The 21,233-nt window shown below is 39.1% G+C and overlaps 1 protein-coding gene across 1 annotated transcript in view; it reads right to left on the bottom strand.

Moving 5' to 3' along the window:
• Positions 1–21,233, bottom strand: part of plxnb3 (plexin B3) — a 110,815-nt gene that overhangs the window by 39,917 nt on the left and 49,665 nt on the right. The window contains exons 3-4 of the mRNA XM_057818766.1: positions 962–1,366; positions 173–893 (exon numbers count right to left, since the gene is read on the bottom strand). Of these exons, the coding sequence (XP_057674749.1) occupies positions 173–893; positions 962–1,350 (1,110 nt within the window). The 5' untranslated portion in view covers positions 1,351–1,366. The remainder of the gene's footprint in view (positions 1–172; positions 894–961; positions 1,367–21,233) is intronic.

Genomic DNA, 21,233 nt, shown 5'->3' with positions numbered 1-21,233 from the left:
CAGTGATGCCCACTCAATGGCCTGTAATCTGTGACGACATTACACAAGTCATTCATGTGACCACCTCTGATATGCGTGCAGGTCAGACTCACTGTAGAAATCTTATCCAGGAGGTCTCACCCTCATACAAGTATGGTCAATTGACGCAATGACACGATAAAGTGAAATTTACCTGGGGGAGAGTGAGACAGGTTGACGAGAGCGAGTACACCACGTAAGCATCCTCCTGCCCTTTAACATCACGGCCTCCTTTGGTGTAACATGATTCCCGCGCCCGCTCCATCATGGCGTCCAGCTCCGCCATCCCGAACACGCACAGCGCAGATATATCCTTGGCCATGGAAGTGGATGTCCACCCAGCCGCCATGATGATGAAGAGTGCGGGCTTCCCTGAGTGCACCCCTAGCCACGCCCCCCGAGCCAGGTTGTAACCACCATGGCAGAGCAGAGGCACCTCCACGTATGAGTAGAAGTTGCGATCGGAGACGCAGAGGCGGGAGATGTAGGTGCGGTATTCCATCTTGTAGCGCACGTCTCGCCTCGAGAACAGGAAGTAGACGTGGTTGTTGAGGGTGACCACCTTGACAAAATGGACGTCGTATTCGGAGTAGCTCCCGATGATCAGCTTGCCCAGCTCATCCTCCTGAGCGAAGACCCGCTGAGAAAGGACTGCCGGGTGAAGTCGGCGTGCCGTTATGGGCGGGATGTCGCCGAGACCCATCCCGGTGAAACCCCGTCCCACCAACATGAACCGCAGCCGCTCTTCGCCGGCTACGCTTGTAGTGGAAAGCACAATGCCCACTGTGGAGACGTGGGGGTCATTAGCAGCGACGAATTGCGTGTCCACCGGGTTAGTGGACTGGTACAACAGCTGTGACATGTTGGACAGACTCCTGCAATGACCAGTCACACACACAGTGTCAGCAAATGCCTGCGTTAGGTTGAGGCCTTGACTTCTTACCTCTTTTCACAGATGCCCTGGTACAACGATCCGCAAACAATCACGCTGCCTTGTACCGTCCTATCATCCCGCTCTAGCAGCAGCAGCTTGTTGTGGTTGTGTGTCGGCCGGGCTGAGGGGCAGTCTTTGGGTGTGATGGGGGGCAGGCAGTTGGGAGAGTCTAGATGAGGTCCGGTCTTCACGTGGGACATAAGCTCCAGGTTTGAGCTCAGCTGGTAAAGGTGGTCCACTCCACCTACATACAGAAGCCCCGTCTCTGCATCCAACATCAGGTGAGAGAGGGGGGCTCCGCGGAGGGTCACCCATTGCACAGATGAGGCCTGAGCCAGGAGGAGGAGGGGGAAGAAGAGGAGGAGGAGGAGTGACCCAGGGTTAAAGGAGACCAGCATATCTCCTCCTCCTTATCTGTCAGTGAACAAAAAAAATAAACATTTTTGATTGACAGCTTTAGTGGTGCAAACATACGTTTTATACATATACACATTTAAGTGTAAGTTGCTCATCATGCAAAAGTAAGTTATTTAGGTCACTGATTAGAATGAAGTTGACAGGACAGTAGAATTTTCAAGTTAACAGTTGTTTTGGCAGCAACGCAATCGATCACATCAAACAGGTTTGAGCACAAAACTAACCAGGGTTTGTAATTGTAATTGTTTGTAATTATGTTACATCTTTGATCATTTTATGTTTGTCATAACCAGTGTTGTTAATCTTACTAGAAAAAAATAACTAATTACAGTTACAAATTATTTCTCCCAAAAAGTAATTGCTTTAATAACTCAGTTACTTGAATGTAGGAGTAATTAGTTACTTGGCAAAGTAACCGGTGATAGTTTTCATGTTTTTTTTTCCTCAAAAAACAGGTCACACAATGTGAAGTTTAAAGGGTTTTGGGGCAATTGTCCCTAGCCCAATTCTTTACCCTAAACTTAACTAGACACAGGGGTATTGCGGCTATTGCGATAACTACATAGTAACCTTTGCTGTGTGTTAAAGTTGTTAAAATTGCTCCTGTTATTGCATTAGTTCCCTTCTGTCTACTTTCGACATGTGTACATTTCAAAACTGTTTCATAATTTAAAGATAGATTTAAGTCAAGATTTTGCCGATTTAGGAGCATTTTAGATAAAAAGTTACTTAGGTTCGCTAGGAAGGTTCTCTACAACAGAGCCTGCCTGAGAAGTCTACTGCTTTAAGATGCCGACTGTTTACTAACACATTTAATTCTTTATACATATCGCTAATGCCGCCGTGTCTGTCATTTGCATCTAGTTCTATATATATGTGATATCTACCGTAGCATCATGTGGGCATAGTTTGTTGGCCATCAGGTACAGTTAGGTATTATTGGAGCCAGCATCGCGTTACCAACAGCATCACAACTCCTTTGCCTCCCCCCCACTCCTGCTCTGCTCTCTCGTCTCTGTGAATCCGTCTCTCTCAGACTTTTCACGCGTCATTCAACCAACATAGTAACGCATAGTAACGTATGCCTTTCCTGCCTCAGTAATGGTAACGGCATTGCCAAGAGGAGAAAAGTAATTAATTAGATTACTCACTACTGAAAAAAATAACACCGTTTGTAACGCTGTTGTATTCTAACGCCGTAATTAATAACACTTGTCATAACTAGAGCTGCGAATCTTTGGGCACCTAACGGTTCGATTACGATTCAGAGGCTCCGATTACATTATAAAACGATTATTGATGCACCCCCCTCCTTTTTTTTTTTTTTTAATGGTTTGTACATTAGTTCCAAAATTGTTCAAAAATCCTCTCAGGCTAAACCAAACTACTATTTCAGTATCAAGTTAACATATAACAGTAAACAAATATACAAAAATAACAGTAAATTAAAAAAAACTCCAGTCCCCATTCTGTATCAGGAGCTTTAAACGACATTCAATTAATTTAATGTTTAATTTAATGTTGTGTATCAACTGTTACAGTTGTTAAAATTGCTCCCGTTATTCCATAATTTCCCTTCTGTCTACTTTTGTCAAAGTTTTAAAACTATTTCATCATTGAAAGATAGATTCAAGACAACATTCTGCCGAATTAAGAGTACTTTAGATAAAAAGTTAATTAGGTTCGCTACAACAGAGCCTTATAGAGAGGTCCACTGCTTTAAAATGGCGGCTGTTTACTTACGCCGGAAAGTGTCATTTCGCACCTCTGTTCAATAATACATGTTCTAACACCGACGTCGTCTGTCATTTTGCATCTAGTTCTACATATATATGATATCTACTGTAGCCGTATGTTTGTAGCAACTAGCAACTGGGCGTTGTTTGTAGCGGCTGTCAGCCGCAGTCAGGTATCATTGTTTTTTTTTATCTAGCGGCGTGAGTTAAACATGATATTTACTCTCGTTCCGTTCCTCATTGCGTCCCAAAGACCGCGCTGACTGTGTTTTACTTCCGCTTTGCCTGGTATAATTCAATAATCGGAATTTGGATATTTGTGAATCGTTCTCGAATCTTCCACGGCCGAATCGCGAATAATCTAAGAATCGGAAATTTCACACGCCTCTAGTCATAACCCTCCCTAAAACCATTTTAGTAGGTCACAATCATCTTCAATTACAGCTTTTATGTCAACAGATCGCAATGTCTGTAGTAGACGTGCGCCGGTATGATATTCTGACGATATGATAACCTTATGCCAAAATATCACGGTTTCACGGTATTGCAGTTACACCTCTAAAAGGTGTTACTTTGAGATATCTGGATTTGGAAAGAAAAAAAAAATCCATTGAACAGGATTTTTACTTTTTTTTTTTTTTTTTTAAAACATATCAGCAAATTGGAACATAAGTGTAATGTTGAGTACAAAATACATTAAATATATATATTCATATATATAGAAAAAAAAACATCACGTTTTACCACCACTAGACACACTAAACACGCTGCAGTTTACTCTAGTAGGTAGTGTGAAACGTTCATGACGATGTTAAACCCCTCCTCGGCAGTCACCCTCCGCAAACATGTTTTACACGCCGGTTGGCCTTCCTCCTCTAAGCCGCGGCCGTCATTAACTTTTCTGTAGCTGAAATATTCCCAAACCAGCAATTTCATCGATGAGGGGAAAAAAAGTCAGTTTCACCTCCTCCAGCCGTCATGTAGCACAGCTGACTCACTGAAACTGAGCAACAACCGGTGGGGGAGGGTTGAGCCTTGAGGTCCAAGCAAGGGATTTCTCCATGTATTTTTGGGACATAAAAAAATAGCTAATACCTTAGGGACTGCATGACAGAAAATTTTTGCGGTTTTGAAACCTTGACATTTTCATACCACGGTATACTTTGAAACGGGTAATAAGTACATGTCTAGTCTGTAGGTTCATTTTATAATGTACATCTAGAGGGATTATTATTCATGTATATTGGAAAAGGTTAAGAAAAACGATGGTATTTCTTTATCGCAGATCTTACTTTTTGTGGTGATGGTCTGGACAGTAACCCAGCAATAGAGGGGGCCTTACTACACATTCTTTTATATGCATTGCAAATAATATTTTACCTGGATATATAAAGGTCAATTAAAATAATGACCTGACTTCATGGACAGTTCTTTAAATACAGCAGTGCGAAGTATTTGGTATACTTAAACATGTTTGCATGACCATGTGAGAAAACTAAACAACATTGTACATTGCACATTTTAATTTGCGCATGTAAAACAGAAAAAACGCTCAGCCAGTAAAACAGCCAGGAATTCCTGGTCCAGGACAACTGGGCATTCTCCCCAACGTAGAGAAGCATCACCAAACTCTCGTTTTAGCAATTTGCTGTAACGTCCTTGCGTTGGTTATTTTCTGCTTTGCTGTGTGCATGTTGCTTCAACATCTCCTCTCAATTCCATAGCAGGTGTAGCAGCTGTTTCAACAAGGTTTTAGCTTTTCACTGACATATTTAGACCCGTTACTGTCCGGCTTTATCAGCACATGTAAACTGTCGCAAGGCCTTCCGTGGGCAGTTACCTGAACCAAAATGTGCAGCAGTGCACCTTTTCTGACTAAACCACATGGGAGAAAACACTTCCCTTACTGCACACCTAGCAGAGGACTGGATTCATTTTCGGTTACAGTACAACTTAACAGTCTTGTTAACATCCATGTAGTATGATCAGTAATTGTACAGTGCTCTGCAAGTCAGTGTGTGCATGCCACTCAAAGTAAAAGTGCGAATGACTGTACAGTGATCCATGAGCGCACAGTCCTTGAGTAAGTGAAGATGCTACAGAATGTGAACCTCGGGGCTGAATCATGAACTGAATTAGTCTGTTTATCATTTCAGGGAGAAGGGGGGGGCAATGCTCTATGTAGACAGGCTTCGTGCTGAGCATTGAACAATTTGTTGGATACATTTTTAGAACAAATCATTTAGATGAATGGAGTCTAGGGATTCAATGCATCAAATAACTGCAATTCCCAACACTAAGGGGGCGGATGAGTTGCAGCTATTTTTGACCCAATTTTATTGGTATTTCCAAAATCCCAAACTTCATTTTCAATCATTTGAAAGTCTTATGGAATGACGCTGACATGGAAGTTAGATGGACTGAGACTGTGTCACGAAAAAGTATTTGCACTGTTCTCAAATTCACACTGTTTTTGCATTATTCACGTTAATGATCATGAAACAAATGTATACATAGTGTGGGCTGAAAAAGCAGTTTCTGCTATTGCACCCCTCTTTAAAATAAACTGCTGTATTTTAAGCCAAAAGAACTGTTGTGTTTGATAGAACAATATGTCTATATGCTGCCATAGCAGTTTCATGGCGCATTAAGCCCCCCGTACTATTTTTAATTTGTCAGTTTTACTCTGGAGACCCCCTTTAATAGACACTGCGCAACCACTTTTGTTTCAACCCAGCCATAAAAAGAAGGTAATTATATTTATCATTCAAAAAGTCGATTATTTTTAGCTTAGAATAATTAATTGATGTCTAATATGTTGTTTGATTTTTTTTTTTTTTTTTTTAAACAACTTTATATAATTATTCACTCACATATTTTAAACTTTAAACAAATTACCGTATTGGCATGAATATAAGACGGCCCTGATTATAAGACGACCCCCTCTTTTTCAAGACTCAAGTTTGAAAAAAAGACTTTTGAACACCAAATTAATTTTTATACAGAAAATAATTACATTACATCCGAAACAAATGATCATAACAATATATTTGAGAGAAAAAGCATGTTATCTTGCCTCATTCAAATCTTAATATCTGAACATTTAAATATGTAAACTAAAGTGCAATCACATTCGTAAATGAATGGCTTCTGGTTTTTGAAATGTAAACCAACCAATCTAATGTGATAAAACCACGAAATTGCTATAACTGCATTAACCATCAAAGTGAAGTCTAACTGTAACTGTAGTCTTGAAACAACGCTGAATAAGGAAAAACATTTCAAAAAAATAATGCAAACTGGTTAAACTTGAGAGTAGCTGAGATCTGTTATGACAGAACATCGCTTCAATGATATCTGGCGCCATCTAGCGTCGTGAATGGGGAGAGTAGCTGAGATCTGTCATGACAGAACATCGCTTCAATGATATCTGGCGCCATCTAGCGTCGTGAATGGGTATAATGTCTAGACCACGAATATAAGACGACCCCTCTTTTTCAGTCTTATTTCAATGCAAAAAACACTGTCTTATATTCGTGCCAATACAGTATGTCACAATGAAAAATATAGTGCCTGTAAATATGTCATGGATATCTACCCCATAACAAGCGCTTAATTGAAATTATTTTTTTTACTGTCCCATTTTCCTGAATCGATCCAAACAAAGAAAAATTGAATACAAATTTAAAAAGAAAAAACATTTAAAAGGGTAAATATTTTAAAAAGAAAATCTCGACTACTTCTTGATGTCTGCGATCTCTGCATCACGACCCTTGTTATGTGACCGTGTTTAACCCATAAAATCCCATAAAAGTCCGGCCGTGGCCATTAACAGCTGTGTCTTGACACTCGGCGATATACAGTGGGGCAAATAAGTATTTAGTCAACCACTAATTGTGCAAGTTCTCCCACTTGAAAATATTAGAGAGGCCTGTAATTGTGAACATGGGTAAACCTCAACCATGAGACAGAATGTGAAAAAAAAAACAGAAAATCACATTGTTTGATTTTTAAAGAATTTATTTGCAAATCATGGTGGAAAATAAGTATTTGGTCAATACCAAAAGTTCATCTCAATACTTTGTTATGTACCCTTTGTTGGCAATAACGGAGGCCAAACGTTTTCTGTAACTATTTACAAGCTTTTCACACACTGTTGCTGGTATTGTGGCCCATTCCTCCATGCAGATCTCTGCAGTGATGTTTTGGGGCTGTCGTTGGGCAACACGGACTTTCAACTCCCTCCGCAGATTTTCTATGGGGTTGAGATTTGGAGACTGGCTAGGCCACTCCAGGACCTTGAAATGCTTCTTACGAAGCCACTCCTTTGTTGCCCTGGCTGTGTGTTTCGGATCATTGTCATGCTGAAAGACCCAGCCACGTCTCATCTTCAATGCCCTTGCTGATGGAAGGAGATTTTCACTCAAAATCTCTCGATACATGGCCCTATGCATTCTTTCCTTTACACAGATCAGTCGTCCTGGTCCCTTTGCAGAAGAACAGCCCCAAAGCATGATGTTTCCACCCCCATGCTTCAAAGTGGGTATGGTGCAATTCAGTATTCTTTTTCCTCCAAACACGAGAACCTGTGTTTCTACCAAAAAGTTCTATTTTGGTTTCATCTGACCATAACACATTCTCCCAGTCCTCTTCTGGATCATCCAAATGCTCTCTAGCGAACCGCAGACGGGCCTGGACGTGTACTTTCTTCAGCAGGGGGACACGTCTGGCAGTGCAGGATTTGAGTCCCTGGCGGCACATTGTGTTACTGATAGTAGCCTTTGTTACTGTGGTCCCAGCTCTCTGTAGGTCATTCACTAGGTCGCCCCGTGTGGTTCTGGGATTTTTGCTCCCCGTTCTTATTATCATTTTGACGCCACAGGGTGAGGAGGGAGTTGAAAGTCCGTGTTGCCCAACGACAGCCCCAAAACATCACTGTTCTACAGGAGATCTGCATGGCGGAATGGGCCAAAATACCAGCAACAGTGTGTGAAAAGTTTGTGAAGAGTTACAGAAAACGTTTGGCCTCCGTTATTGCCAACAAAGGGTACATAGCAAAGTATTGAGATGAACTTTTGGTATAGACCAAATACTTATTTTCCACCATGATTTGCAAATAAATTCTTTAAAAATCAAACAATGTGATTTTCTGTTTTTTTTTTTTTTTTTTCCACATTCTGTCTCTCATGGTTGAGGTTTACCCATGTAGACAATTACAGGCCTCTCTAATATTTTCAAGTGGGAGAACTTGCACAATTAGTGGTTGACTAAATACTTATTGCCCCACTTTATGCTACACAGAGTTTTTGGATCGAAACAAGGTAAGTACACGATAATATCTAGTTAAAATCATGGTGTCTTTAATTATGCTCTCTCATGCTCTCACCACCTACGTAAACCCTATGAACATTCTCAAACAAAAGGTGGAAGAGCACGATCTCTCTAACATTCACCAGCTCTGTGATGTCATGATGGAGGAGTGAAAGAGGCTTTGAAGCTATGGTGACCTCATCCCCAAGAAAAAGGAGTGCCTAAAAATTGTGGCCACATAAAATATTGAAACCTTTGGCACATTTTGGACATTTTCTATGTGGTATATTATTCACTTCTGTTTACAGTGATCTGACTTTTAATGGTTGAGTGTTGAGTTAATTTAATGGGACAGTATAGTTATGCAAGCTGTACACTTTACACTGAGTACTTTACACTTTGGCAAAGTGCCATTTTTTAGTATTACACCAGGAACGCATATTCATAAAATAATAATATAAACACCAGGGTTATAGTCACTTTTGTAAGCTCCAGTATCTTGTACATTAAATCACTGACAAAAATACAACAATATCACACACATGGAGTTTGGGCATGGTAATAAAAACATAAGATTTAAATAAGAAGGTGGCACGTTTACAGCATGCTTATGCTGTCCTTTGTGTGCGTATTGTAAAACTTTTAAAAAGCCAAAATACTTCACTTTTTCTCTACTACAAGCCCCCATTCATCATGAACCCGGCTGTCTCCCAAACTCAAAACACCACCACCACCCCCTACTGAGTGTTGAACGAACGAGCCCTCGCAGCTGAACTTCCCCAAATGCATGCTGGGATATGCTGGGGCCTCGGGCCTTACACACACCGTGGACGATATCCACATTTCCATGGCGACTCTCAGCGCACACACACACACAGTATGATAAGTTGCTTCTTCTGATGCAAAGAAACTCATCAATAATTTATAGAAGAAGAAAAGACTCGGAGGTTGTCAGGAAGTAAACGAGACAAAGTTGGAAGGGAACAGACAAAGCAAAGTGTGAGAGAAAGAGCAAGAGAGAGCGAGAGAGTGGTTGTGATGGCACGTGTTCTGCATATCTGATACAAATCGCGATTGTGCTGATGAAATTCAAAAGACCATATTTGATTTACTTTTAGAATCTGCCACTTTGGGGCTTCACGCACATTCAAGCCAACATGCTCGTGAATGTGCACGTCCGCACATGCACAACACAACAACACACTCAGAAATTTGCTCAACATCACGTGGTCTGTTGGGAAGAACCCACAAGAATCTCCTGCTGATGTTTTAAGGTGCTCAAAAACCTCCCAGTAATAACCACCAAGGACATTGTCAAGGGTCAAATGATGACCCCCCAGACGTGATCCTGGAGGAAAACTCGTGGGAGGTCTGAAAGTAACCCAAACGCTGATCTTTGACTGGCAACTGTGTATCTAATGCTTTAGGTCACTTCCACGAGCACTCAGAGGTGCATCCCAGTACTAGTAACCATGGCAACAGTGAAAAGGATGCTCCGGGTGAACATTGGCTCACTGTTTCAAATATTCAAATATTCAGCAGTTTACTTTGTTAACTGCGCGGTTTTGTTTCAACATCAATGTGCTTTTGTTCCGAGTCAACTCCACCCCACCCCCCCAACGCCCCCAAATCCTCCGATCATCCCCACGCATACCCCCCCTTCTTATCCTGTTCCTGGTTTCCATTACTCTCCAGGGTTCTCGCCTCCTCCTTCGCTCTCTATGTAAATGCTTTCGACAAGTCCAAGTGATATTAGACGCTGTCTTACCTCAGGCGCGCTTGCGCACACACTCACCCGTACGCACCCCCAACACATACACACACACGTCATGCATGTTTTTGCTGAGATCCTCACACTTGCCATCTTCAAAGAGATGGAAAGTGTGTATGTATCTGTGCGGGATGTGCATGTGTGCGTGCACGTGCATGCGTTTACAGTATGTGGAAGGAGTTCCTCATCACCATGTTCTATTTTGTGTTTGCTGACATACCAAAACACTCATCTGAAATTCATTACTACTACCCAATATGATGCACAAAGTAACAAAAATGCAAACAACTAGAGGTGCACAATAATTATCAGTCCGATAATTATCGGTCCGATAACAGGAATTATGACGTCATCCCAATAAATTCAATAACATTATATACTATCGGGCCGTTTAATATTAATTTTGCCACGGTGTCGGTGGACTGGGATGTGTGGGTTTGTTTCCACTCCTGTTTTGGCAGTATGCAAAGTTTTGTTACTGTTCTAGAAGCCTTATTTTTCCATCACTGAGTGATGAACCTTACTATGGCAATTAGCAAATGTTTGCATTTTACAGTGTTTACAAGTTATTGAGAGGCCTTTTGGTTATTGATAGGCTTGCTGTCCTATAATTGCCAGTTTAAGAAAGTTGTTTCATGGACCACAACGACAAAAGTCTCCTCTCCTGTTGGACCAAATGTTTTATCTGCTGACAAAGCACAATACCTGTTGGGTTTATGTTTGCTTTAGTTCTGTGCTTATTGTTCAGGGGAACACATCGTCAATGATATTGACTGATTGATTGTGATTGACTCAAATTACATTTATTTGAAACAATTAATTTGGGCACTTTATTTGAAGTCAAAACTGTTCCTGTATTTGTTTTGTTTATAAAGATAGTGTTCATGTCATCATGAAAATTCTGGTTAGGTCAATGGCAAATCTATGCGGAATCCACCACGAGTATTTTTACTTACAGGTGTTCAAAATATCAGGTGAATATATGTACATTGAAAAATTATATATGTATATATATATCATCGGTTATTATTTCGTATCGGCCTTAAGGAGCAGGAAGTTAACGATATCAATATCGGTTTCAAAAATGGATATCGTGCACCCCTACAAACGACATTAAACAATACATTTAGGTATCAAACAAAATATAAACGTACGAACACTACACAAAACATGAAGTTAACATTGAGGGAGCCAAAGACAAGAAAAAAAAAAAAGTACTCAAACAGCATGACAAATAATACAAAACAATGACATCACAAGAAACACCTCAACGTTAGGAAATAATGATATGTTGTACACGATGCGATAAATGAAAACCATTTACACTAACGTAATTTCGGAATTATCCAGTGTATTATAAACAACATGGTAAAATTTATGTAATTAATGCAACAAACAATACCTGCCACACTAGATTAAATTTTAAAAAAGGAAAAGAAAAAGAAAAATCACACCTGAGGGGCCTTAAGATGGTCCTTTTTCTAAATTAACAAGCTCACGTTGTGTGATTTTTTTACATAGAAAAAAATAAAGTAGCAATTCAATATCAATCCTGGAATTGTCCCTTTAATAGCACCAATATCAATACTACCACATCTTTTGGTGCCCCATAAACAACATATCCGGACCACCTCGCTGGTGTGGACCAAGGAATACACTGTACGATAAAGCAGCAGCATTTACTTATAATTGATATATTTTTACTGTTGGGCAGCTCTATTCAAGCTGGCCCTGCAGGACAGTCAAACGCTTAACATCCAGAAAATCCAAAATACTGTGGTAACTCGATATACGAAGTTAATTCGTTCCAGGACCTTGTTTGTAAGTTGAAATGGTCGTATGTCGAGCCGTATTTTCCCATAAGAATACATTATAATTCCATTAATTCGTTCCACAGCCCGAAAACCTACACTAAATCCTTAAGAAATACTGCTGCTACTATTACAAACGGCAATTACAAATAGCACAACAAATAAATTATATAAATAAAAATCTGTTTAACAATATAATAATAATTCCTGTAGTAATGTAATGAATCAGGTTCGAATGTGGCGGACGTTTTTTGCGTGCTGTACCTGAACGCACCGCGTGGCTGAGGTGACAGAGTAAGAAAGGTGCAGCTTAGATTTTACTTTAGCGTTTAACGTTCTGTTGTTGCTGGTGTTAACTACGGCGGACATTGGCGTGTTGTGTTGCACAAGTTCTGAAATAAATGATTAAAAAAAACTAAACCTAAACCCTAACCCTGACGAAGCTGGCGATCTCTTTGGCGATGCTACCACAACAATAATTGTCACCATAGCTTATAAAGACTGGCGAACTGATGAGAAGTATAGTGTATCACAAAAGTGATTACACCCCTCGCATTTCTGCACATATTTAAGTATATCGTTTCATGGGACAACACTGACACAATGAAACTTTGACACAATGAAAAGCAGTCAGTGTGCAGCTTATATAATAGAGGTAATGTATTTTCCCCTCAAAATAACTCAAAATATAGCCATTAATATCTAAACCCCTGGCAACAAAAGTGAGTACACCCCTATGAAAAAATGCACATCCCTAAATGTCCAAATTGAGAACTGCTTGTCATTTTCCCTTCAAAATGTCATGTGACTTGTTCAGGGCTGCAGCTATCGAATTATCGATTATATTTTAGTAATCGAATTATCGATTAATCGAGTAATCGGATAAAACAAATATATTTTTAGGTGAAGAGCAATTATAAATATACATGAGAAAACAAGACATTTCATCTAATCTTGAACCATTTTCAGTCAATCAATGTCTTTATTTTCGATGTATATTGTTGAAAACAGCCAACAATTGCATCTCAGATGTAACTAGAATAAAAAAAAGACTAATTCACTGCTTTCACTCAAAAAACCTTTAGATCTTATTAAAAAAAAAATATATATATATATATACATATATATATATATACCTAAAAATGCCGTTACGCTTGATAACACACATCACTTAAAAGTTAGGATTTTTTCCCACGTGTTTCAATTGAATTTCTATTTGTGACAACCCATTTTTAAGTTCTAGTTAAGTTTTAAGTTAGTCTAAACTGTAAGTCCTGATAGGATTTTGAGTTTTTGCGGTGTTCATAATAAATGTATGATACAGGCTGTATTGGAGCACATTAGGGACCAGTGCTACTTGGTGTTTTATCCAGCAATGACTACTGAGCTAAAATTGATAGTTAGCATAACTGAGTTTTTATTTTACACCCTCATCACTCCACTTATATTAAAGCCTGTATGTAAGACACGTTAGCCAGGCATCGACAGTGGTCATAACTATTAGAAACCTAGCCCTCCGCAGGGCTAACATTATGTGAGCTAGAGACAGTAACGTTAATCTTATTTATTAGCGCTTAGCGCTTTTTATTAGCGCTTAGCGCTCTACTGCTTTAAGATGGCGGCTGTTTACTAACGCTGCCCAGACATGGCCGAGTTTGTCAATATGCATCTAGTTCAACATACATGTGATCTCTATGAGACTCATCAGACGCTACCTGCTACCAACGTAGCATCGTGCGGGCTAGCATTTAGCTGTCGGCTGCAGTAAGTTTTTTTTTTTTTTTTTTTGCTTCTTCCTCTACGCACGTGACATCAGCGCGTTGTCCCGCATTAAAAGTAGTCTGAGCAAAACGTGATGCTTAGAGCTGTCAAAATAAACAATTACTCGAGGTGAATAAAATTACTCGGATCAGATTTTAAACTCGAGTTACTCGAGTTGCTCGAGTATTCGTTTCAGCTCTAGACTCGTGACAGGAGTGCTGTCAGCATTGCTGCAGAAATTGAAGAGGTGTGGGGTCAGCCTGTTAGTGCTCAGACCATACGCTGCATTCAACATCAAATTGGTGTGCATGGCTGTCACCCCAGGAGGAAGCCTCTTCTGAAGAGAGTACACAAGAAAGCCCGCAAACAGTTTGCGAAGACATGTCAACATAGCACATGGATTACTGGAACCATGTCCTATGGTCTGATGAGACGGGCGGGCTCATCATGGACATTCAGACAAGAAATCAAATCAAAACAGAAATAACAACACCCAAGATTATGTAAAATCGCTGGTAAGATAAATGGCCAATCTTACCTATCCTATTTTTTTCTGAAATTGGCATGAACATAATCAGGCAGAGGACGGTAACAGTGTAACTTAAACATTGATATACAGTATGGGAGTGGGGGCTGAAGTTCATTCATTTTCATTAAAAAACAAAAGTTTTTCAACACAAGGGAAGTCCTCTTTCTTGTTGGTTCCATCCTATCAACCAACTACTGTACTCCTCCTTCTCTCCCCACTCCTAAACCTTTCACTCTAGAAACTACCTCCATACTCTCACATGTTCTCAACTGTCCTCCAAACACCCACATTTTGAATGTAGCTAGAGGCGTAGCGAGCTGTCAAACCTGAAGCAATCATGTTGTACAGCTGGGCAGCAAGGCTTCAGACGTCATTTTTTTCAGAACCTCCTCTAAATGGAGCGAGCCTCGTCACAAACTTTGCGGAAACGTCCCTTTATGAATCAACACACGCTTCGAAGGCTCGGCGCACCTCGTTACATCACTACTTAAAAGCAAACGCCAATGTTATATTATCTTCCTAAACTCTATTTTTAAAAAGCCAGGCAGATCCTACTTACATTTGGCATTGTCATACTGAAATAAGGGATGTCCCTGAAAAAGACATTGCTTGGATGGCAGCATGTGTTTCTCCAAAACCAGTCAGTACCTTTCAGCATAAATGTCGCTATTACTGTTGCGCAACCAATCCATGCCATGGGCAATACAATCCACCCATAGAGTCACATATGCTGGCTTTCGCGCTGATGTCAATCTGGATGGTCCTTTTCCTCTATGGTATGGAGGACACAACTTCCATTATCTCCAAAAACAACTCAAAATGGGGAGTCATCACACAAAGCACATTTTTCCACTTTGCATCAATAAAACCCAAGTGAAAACTGTGTCTGAGATGTGTGGAATTGGATTACATTTTATAAAATGAAATGGGGGGACAAAAAAAAAAAAAGAAACAGGTAAAGATGTTAAAAATCAGTACCATAAATCATCGAGTATAATGTGTGCTTGATATGCCCTTCAAAAGCTGTTTTTTCTTTTTACTTGTGTACAATACATTCCTCCGATTTGCTGTCATCTACATTAAAAAATGGAAGTAGTATCCATATAGAAATTGAATGGTTTGAGATTTCTTTCACTGTCTAAGCCAGTTTTATATAATAACAATATAAAGGTGAGACAATTCTTTTTATTTGCGACCATTTCAATGTTCAGAGCGCTTATCATTTCTTGACTTCAAAGGCTAAAAATTACGTTCATATTTTATACATATAAAAAAATTAAGATATTTTGGAATAATCACCTTTTTCACAAGCCTTTCACCTTTTTTTCTAAGGTACTGGTACACATCTAATAAATTCAAAACATTTTGTTAAATTTGCTTTCATCCATGGATTGTAAACAATTACACAAGTTTGATTTTTAAAAATATTTTATTGGGGTGAAAATTAAAAAAAACAATGACAAAATAAGGTGTGTAACAGGCTTTACACCAAAATGAAATTAAGAACAAAAGAAATAAACACCACAAAACAAATAACCAGACAAAAGCACTTAAGATTTATTACCCAAAACAGAAAACTGGAAGATTATACTGCACAGTACGCGTGAAGAACAGCATTGAAAACCATCCTCCTTTATGTCTACTACTTTTACAGCTGCCACACCCCTTCACACACACACGCACACAATTTCAGTCTCCGAGGTGCGTGTCTGTGCGCGCATGACGCAGTTGTCAGACACACAAGAGGATATCAAAGCACACTTGTCTCTGAGAGCATTCATGAGCACAACTGCAAGTGTGTAAAGGAGTGTTTTTTTGTGTGTATAAGTGACTACTGTGCTATGCAGGCGGCCATACACAACTGTTCACTAGTGGTTGACAGTGTGATGGTATAAATAGTGACCTGAGGCAAATCAATGTATCATTGTCTGTTTGCATGTCAGTTTTTACTTGGGCCTCCCTGTTCTGATCCAAGCTAAAAGGACTTAATTCCTTTACTCAGAGCTTAGTTACCTTCAATGGGATCAAACATCTTGTTTGTAAACAGTGTTTGACAGGCGTATCCTGAGAAGAGGAAGACAATCACAGCTGAGTGACAGCACAGGACTTTTAAGCAATGAATGCAAATATAATGTACGGTGATCCCTTGCAACTTTGCGGTTTATGTTTCACGGATTTAATGGATCAAACGGTTTAAAAAGTATTCTTTAAAAAAAAAAAAAAAAAAAAAGAAAAAAAATACTTGCTTCATTTTAAGACACTGGAGACGTTTTTGCGCAGCAAGGCAGAAATGACTAAAGGGCATTGTACATACCAACTGGCACTCATACAAGTGTGATTGGTTCTTGCTGCAAGATTGACACATGCACCAATGAGCACTATTGCAGCCTCTCAAAACGATGAGACTGCCATTTTAGCCTCCCTCATTATGATTGACGAACAAGTCCACCAATAAAAGTAGCCTTATCCCATGACCTGATTGGCTGCGTTCCATCGCATCCTCCCCTATGCTTATTGACAAACCATAGAACAAACTAAAAGTGGATTTATCTTGTGAGCTGACTGGCTACACACATCGCAGCCTCGCCCAGTCTCTCACCTTGTTCTATCTCCAGTCTCACGGGGGAATTGCAACAGGAGGACTTCCCTTTTCACCATTTGTACCCACTTTGTGAGCACCCGGAGTCTGCGACAAACCTCTAACATCGCTAACCTTTTTTTTTTTTACCTGCAAATGAAGCATCATATCCACTCTACACACTCGCTTCGCTCATGAGTAAACCTACACGACATCCAGGAGGTATGCAAGTTCCCCAACGTATCACGCAGGTACTGTAACTGTAACTGTAGGTTCGGCACTGGTGCCGAATGTGCTCCAATACACCAGGTATCATACATTTATTTTGAACACTGCAAAAACTGAAAATACTATCAGGACTTACAATTTAGACTAACCTAAAACTTAACTAGAACTTCAAAATAGCTTGACACAAATGGAAATTCAATTGAAACACGTGGCAACAACACCAAAGTGATGTGTGTTATCAAGTGTCATGAAATTTTTAGGTCATTTTTTTTTTTTTTTTTAAGATCTAAAGTTTTTTTTGAGTGAAAGCAGTGAATTCGTTTTTTTCCCCTTCACATCTGGGATGCAATTGTTGACTGTTTTCATTAATGTACATCTAAAATAAAGACATTGGATGTCTGAAAATGGTTCAATATTAGGTTAAATGTCTTGTTTTCGCATGTATATTTATAATTGCTCTTTACCTTAAGATAATGTTTTATCCGATTACGCGATTAATCGATGGATTTTTTAGTAGAATACTCAACTACTAAAATATTAGATAGCTGCAGCCCTAATTTCCTACAATGGCAGCCAAAGACTTAAGCTACAGTACGTGAAGTAACAAGACATTTAGAAAAGAAAAGAAAACAAGCAAAAAAAAAAAAAAAAAAAAAAAAAAAAATCCTAAAATTCCCAGAGAAAAAATAGACAGGCCATACTTATTTGTTTATATTGTTTATAAATTGATTGTTATTTATTATACAGTATGTCTTTCCATTTTTCAATTTATTACAGTTTGTTTTATTTATTTTTTTTCAAAGTGTTATTTAGAATTACTCATATTTTTGTATTACTCATAGCTGTTTTTTACTTTGCGTTTTTTTATTTTTTTATTTTTATTTATTTTTTTTTTTTTAAGTTATTTGTATTACTATTAAACTAATGGATCTTCTCCCACCCAAATGGAGACTTCATTAATTCATTCATTTGATTTAAAATTTAAGTTAAAGTTTTCTTCATCCCACTCCTTTTCAGGCATTTTTTTTCTTTGTTGTTCCTTGAAAGAAAAGAACTGTATTCGTGAAAATGAATGTAACTGCCAGAAATGAAAAAAAAAAAAAAAATTATAGATCTTTTTTTATTGCCAATAACAAAAACCGTGCGTGCAACAGTAATAGTACAATTGGATGTCAAATTGGGGCTGCAAAATATTGTCCCCTGGGCCGCATTTGATCCCCAGGCAGTAAGTTTGAGACCACTGTCATATGAGATTATAATAAAAAAAACCTTTTTAAAAAAATCATTTCGTCAATCAATCAATTCTTGCATGAAAGGGTTAAGTTAAAGGTGGAGTTTGCCGTTTTCAGGCTGTTAGCAAGATTTGACTGCAGCTTCACTTCACCCCTCTGACCAAAGCCACACCCATGGTAAACATCTTCCTAGAAGCTGATTTTTTTTGGGATGGATGCGACATTGTTAGTGTGACTTATTCATGAAGGAGTGTAACCGACCACTAAATGTTACAGGTTTTATATTGAATTTTTTTTGCGTAATGTGAAATCAGTCAGGAATTCAAATGACGTGACTAACTGGATTTCTGACCGCTAATGAACAGTATATGCGCAGCAAACATCACCCCTCAGTCACATCTTCTGTCTGTACAGTGTGATTGGCTGGTTCTTATCGCATTACATTTTGAAAGATTCAAAATCATAACTAGATACCAAAGATGGAGCCACAGAGGGCTGATTTTTCCAAAGATCGTCCTCATAACATTCCATGGTACAGTTACACATACAATTTGAACATATGCCAAAATCTGTTGCTTTTTTTGAAATGTCAACTACATTTCTAACATTCCCTTTCATTCGTTCATCCTTTCTAAAATGTATGTTTCTAACATCAAATAGCCTTTGAGTAGTGAAGCTTATGATATCAATGCAGCAGACACCACAGAAGTTTCATTTCCCCAGACAGTTCTAAACCTTAAAAACATATTTTCCATTTACGTCACGTAACGATCCTCCTGCTAAATACCCGCCCTTGTAGAAAAAAGATGGCAAATTGATAATGCAGCAGAGAGGGATGAAAAGCACGCCCCTACAGACACTGGCAAAAGAGAAAGGCAGAGCAGCTACCGTACACATTTCGGTGTTTACTGTGCAACTTCGATGTTGAAAACCAACATAAATGGGTGTGAGGTCTTGCATGGAGCCCCAGATCAAGGGAGATTATCAGTGGTCTTGTATGTCTTCCATTTTCTAATAATTGCTCCCACAGTTGATTTCTTTACACCAAGTAGTTTTACCTATTGCAGATTCAGTCTTCTCAGCCTGGTGCAGGTCTACAATTTTGTCTCTGGTGTCCTTCAACAGCTCTTTGGTCTTGGCCATAGTGGAGTTTGGAGTGTGACTGACAGAGGTTGTGGACAGGTGTCTTTTAAACCGATAATGAGTTAAAACAGGTTCCATTAATACAGGTAACGAGTAGAGCCTCGTTAGACCTTGTTAGAAGAAGTTAGACCTCTTTGACAGCCAGAAATCTTGTTTGTTTGTAGGTGACGAAATACTTATTTTCCACTCCAATTTGGAAATAAATTCTTTAAAAATCAAACAATGTGATTGTCTGTTTTTTTTTCCACATTCTGTCTCTCATGGTTGAGGTTTAACTATGTTGACAATTACAGGCCTCTCTAATCTTTTCAAGTAGGAGAACTTGCACAATTGGTGGTTGACTAAATACTTATTTGCCCCACTGTAGGTATTGCCAGTTAAGCTAATCATCATCACTCACTTTCAAAACAACATTGAAACAGAAAAAGTACATAACATGTCTTTGGGTGCAATAAAATAAAATTGTGTGTGTGTGTGTGTGTGTGTGTGTGCATGTTAATGTGCGTTGATGGTATGAATGAATCTATACAGGGTATGGTAGGAAAAATTCAGATGAAGCATAACTTTCTGTTTCTCAGATTTTTTTTGGGGGGGGGGGGTCTCGGTTAGTTTCTCAACAAAATCAAATTCTAAAATCTAAATCTAAACCTAATCATCTAATTTAATGATAAACTATAATAAACAAGACCGACCACATCTGCAAATGTAAAAGGTTATTGTTTGCAATACAGACAACAGGGCTCATTTCCTTAGTCCATTAATTTTCTCATTGGTCCAAGGAAGCATGTTTATCCAAAGCTAGGCATGTGTCGGTATGAGATTCTGACTGTGTTACTTTGAAATATCTGGGTTGAAAAAATAAAACCTTTTTTTATTGAACAGGATTTTGATTTTTCAAAACATAAGAATAATGTTAAGTTAAAATATTTTTTTTATATAACAAAAAATTACGGAAAAAATCTTAATTAAAATCAAAATAAATGCTGTGAGCCTAAACCCACAGCCACAGCTCAACATTATTACCATCAGAATAAGCCGCGCCCGTCTGTAACTTTTCTGTAGCCGAAGTATTCCCATACAAGCGATTTCATTTTGTTTGCTGGGGGGGAAAAGTTCAGGACTTTCACCTCCTCCAGCCATCATGTAGAACAGCTGACTCCCTGAAACTGAGCAAAAACCGATGGGGGAGGGTTTAGCCTTGCAGCTGCAAGCGAGGGATTTCTCCCCGCATTTTTGGGACATAAATTTAATAGCTAACACCTTAGAGACGGTATGACGGAAATTTTTTGCGGTTTTGAAACCGTGACATTTTCATACCACGGTATACCTTGAAACCGGTAATCGGCACATGTCTATCCACTGCTTTAAAAATAAATAGTCCATTTTAGCTATCATAAAATATATTTCATGGAGGGTCCACCTACCAAGAAAAGCATTCGGCATAAATCTTTTGATTGTTCATCCTAATGGTTTCACGCTTCAATGGTCGCAGCCAAATTTAACAACGACCACCAGTGGTAACGCTAACCAATGAAGTAACAGGTCATAATTTAGGTACATGGGTTAAAAATGAAGGAGAGGAGGAAATCGTGTCTGTGGGCAGAAGAGTAAAGAAAAGGAAGGCACAATGCGTTTGTTCAGAACTGGAAATGGAAAAGCAGCAAGGTTAGAAGCTTGGAATCAGGGTTCAAATCATTTTAACAGGAGACTTGGTGGTGGGACCAGGAAGTTAGGAAGGCACACAGTTAAGAAGATTACCCAATAA

This window comes from Corythoichthys intestinalis, chromosome 2 (genome assembly GCF_030265065.1).
Source record: "Corythoichthys intestinalis isolate RoL2023-P3 chromosome 2, ASM3026506v1, whole genome shotgun sequence".
Classification (NCBI taxonomy): domain Eukaryota; kingdom Metazoa; phylum Chordata; class Actinopteri; order Syngnathiformes; family Syngnathidae; genus Corythoichthys; species Corythoichthys intestinalis.
Note: the sequence above shows the minus strand (reverse complement) of the source record. Positions and strands in the feature narration are given on the sequence as shown.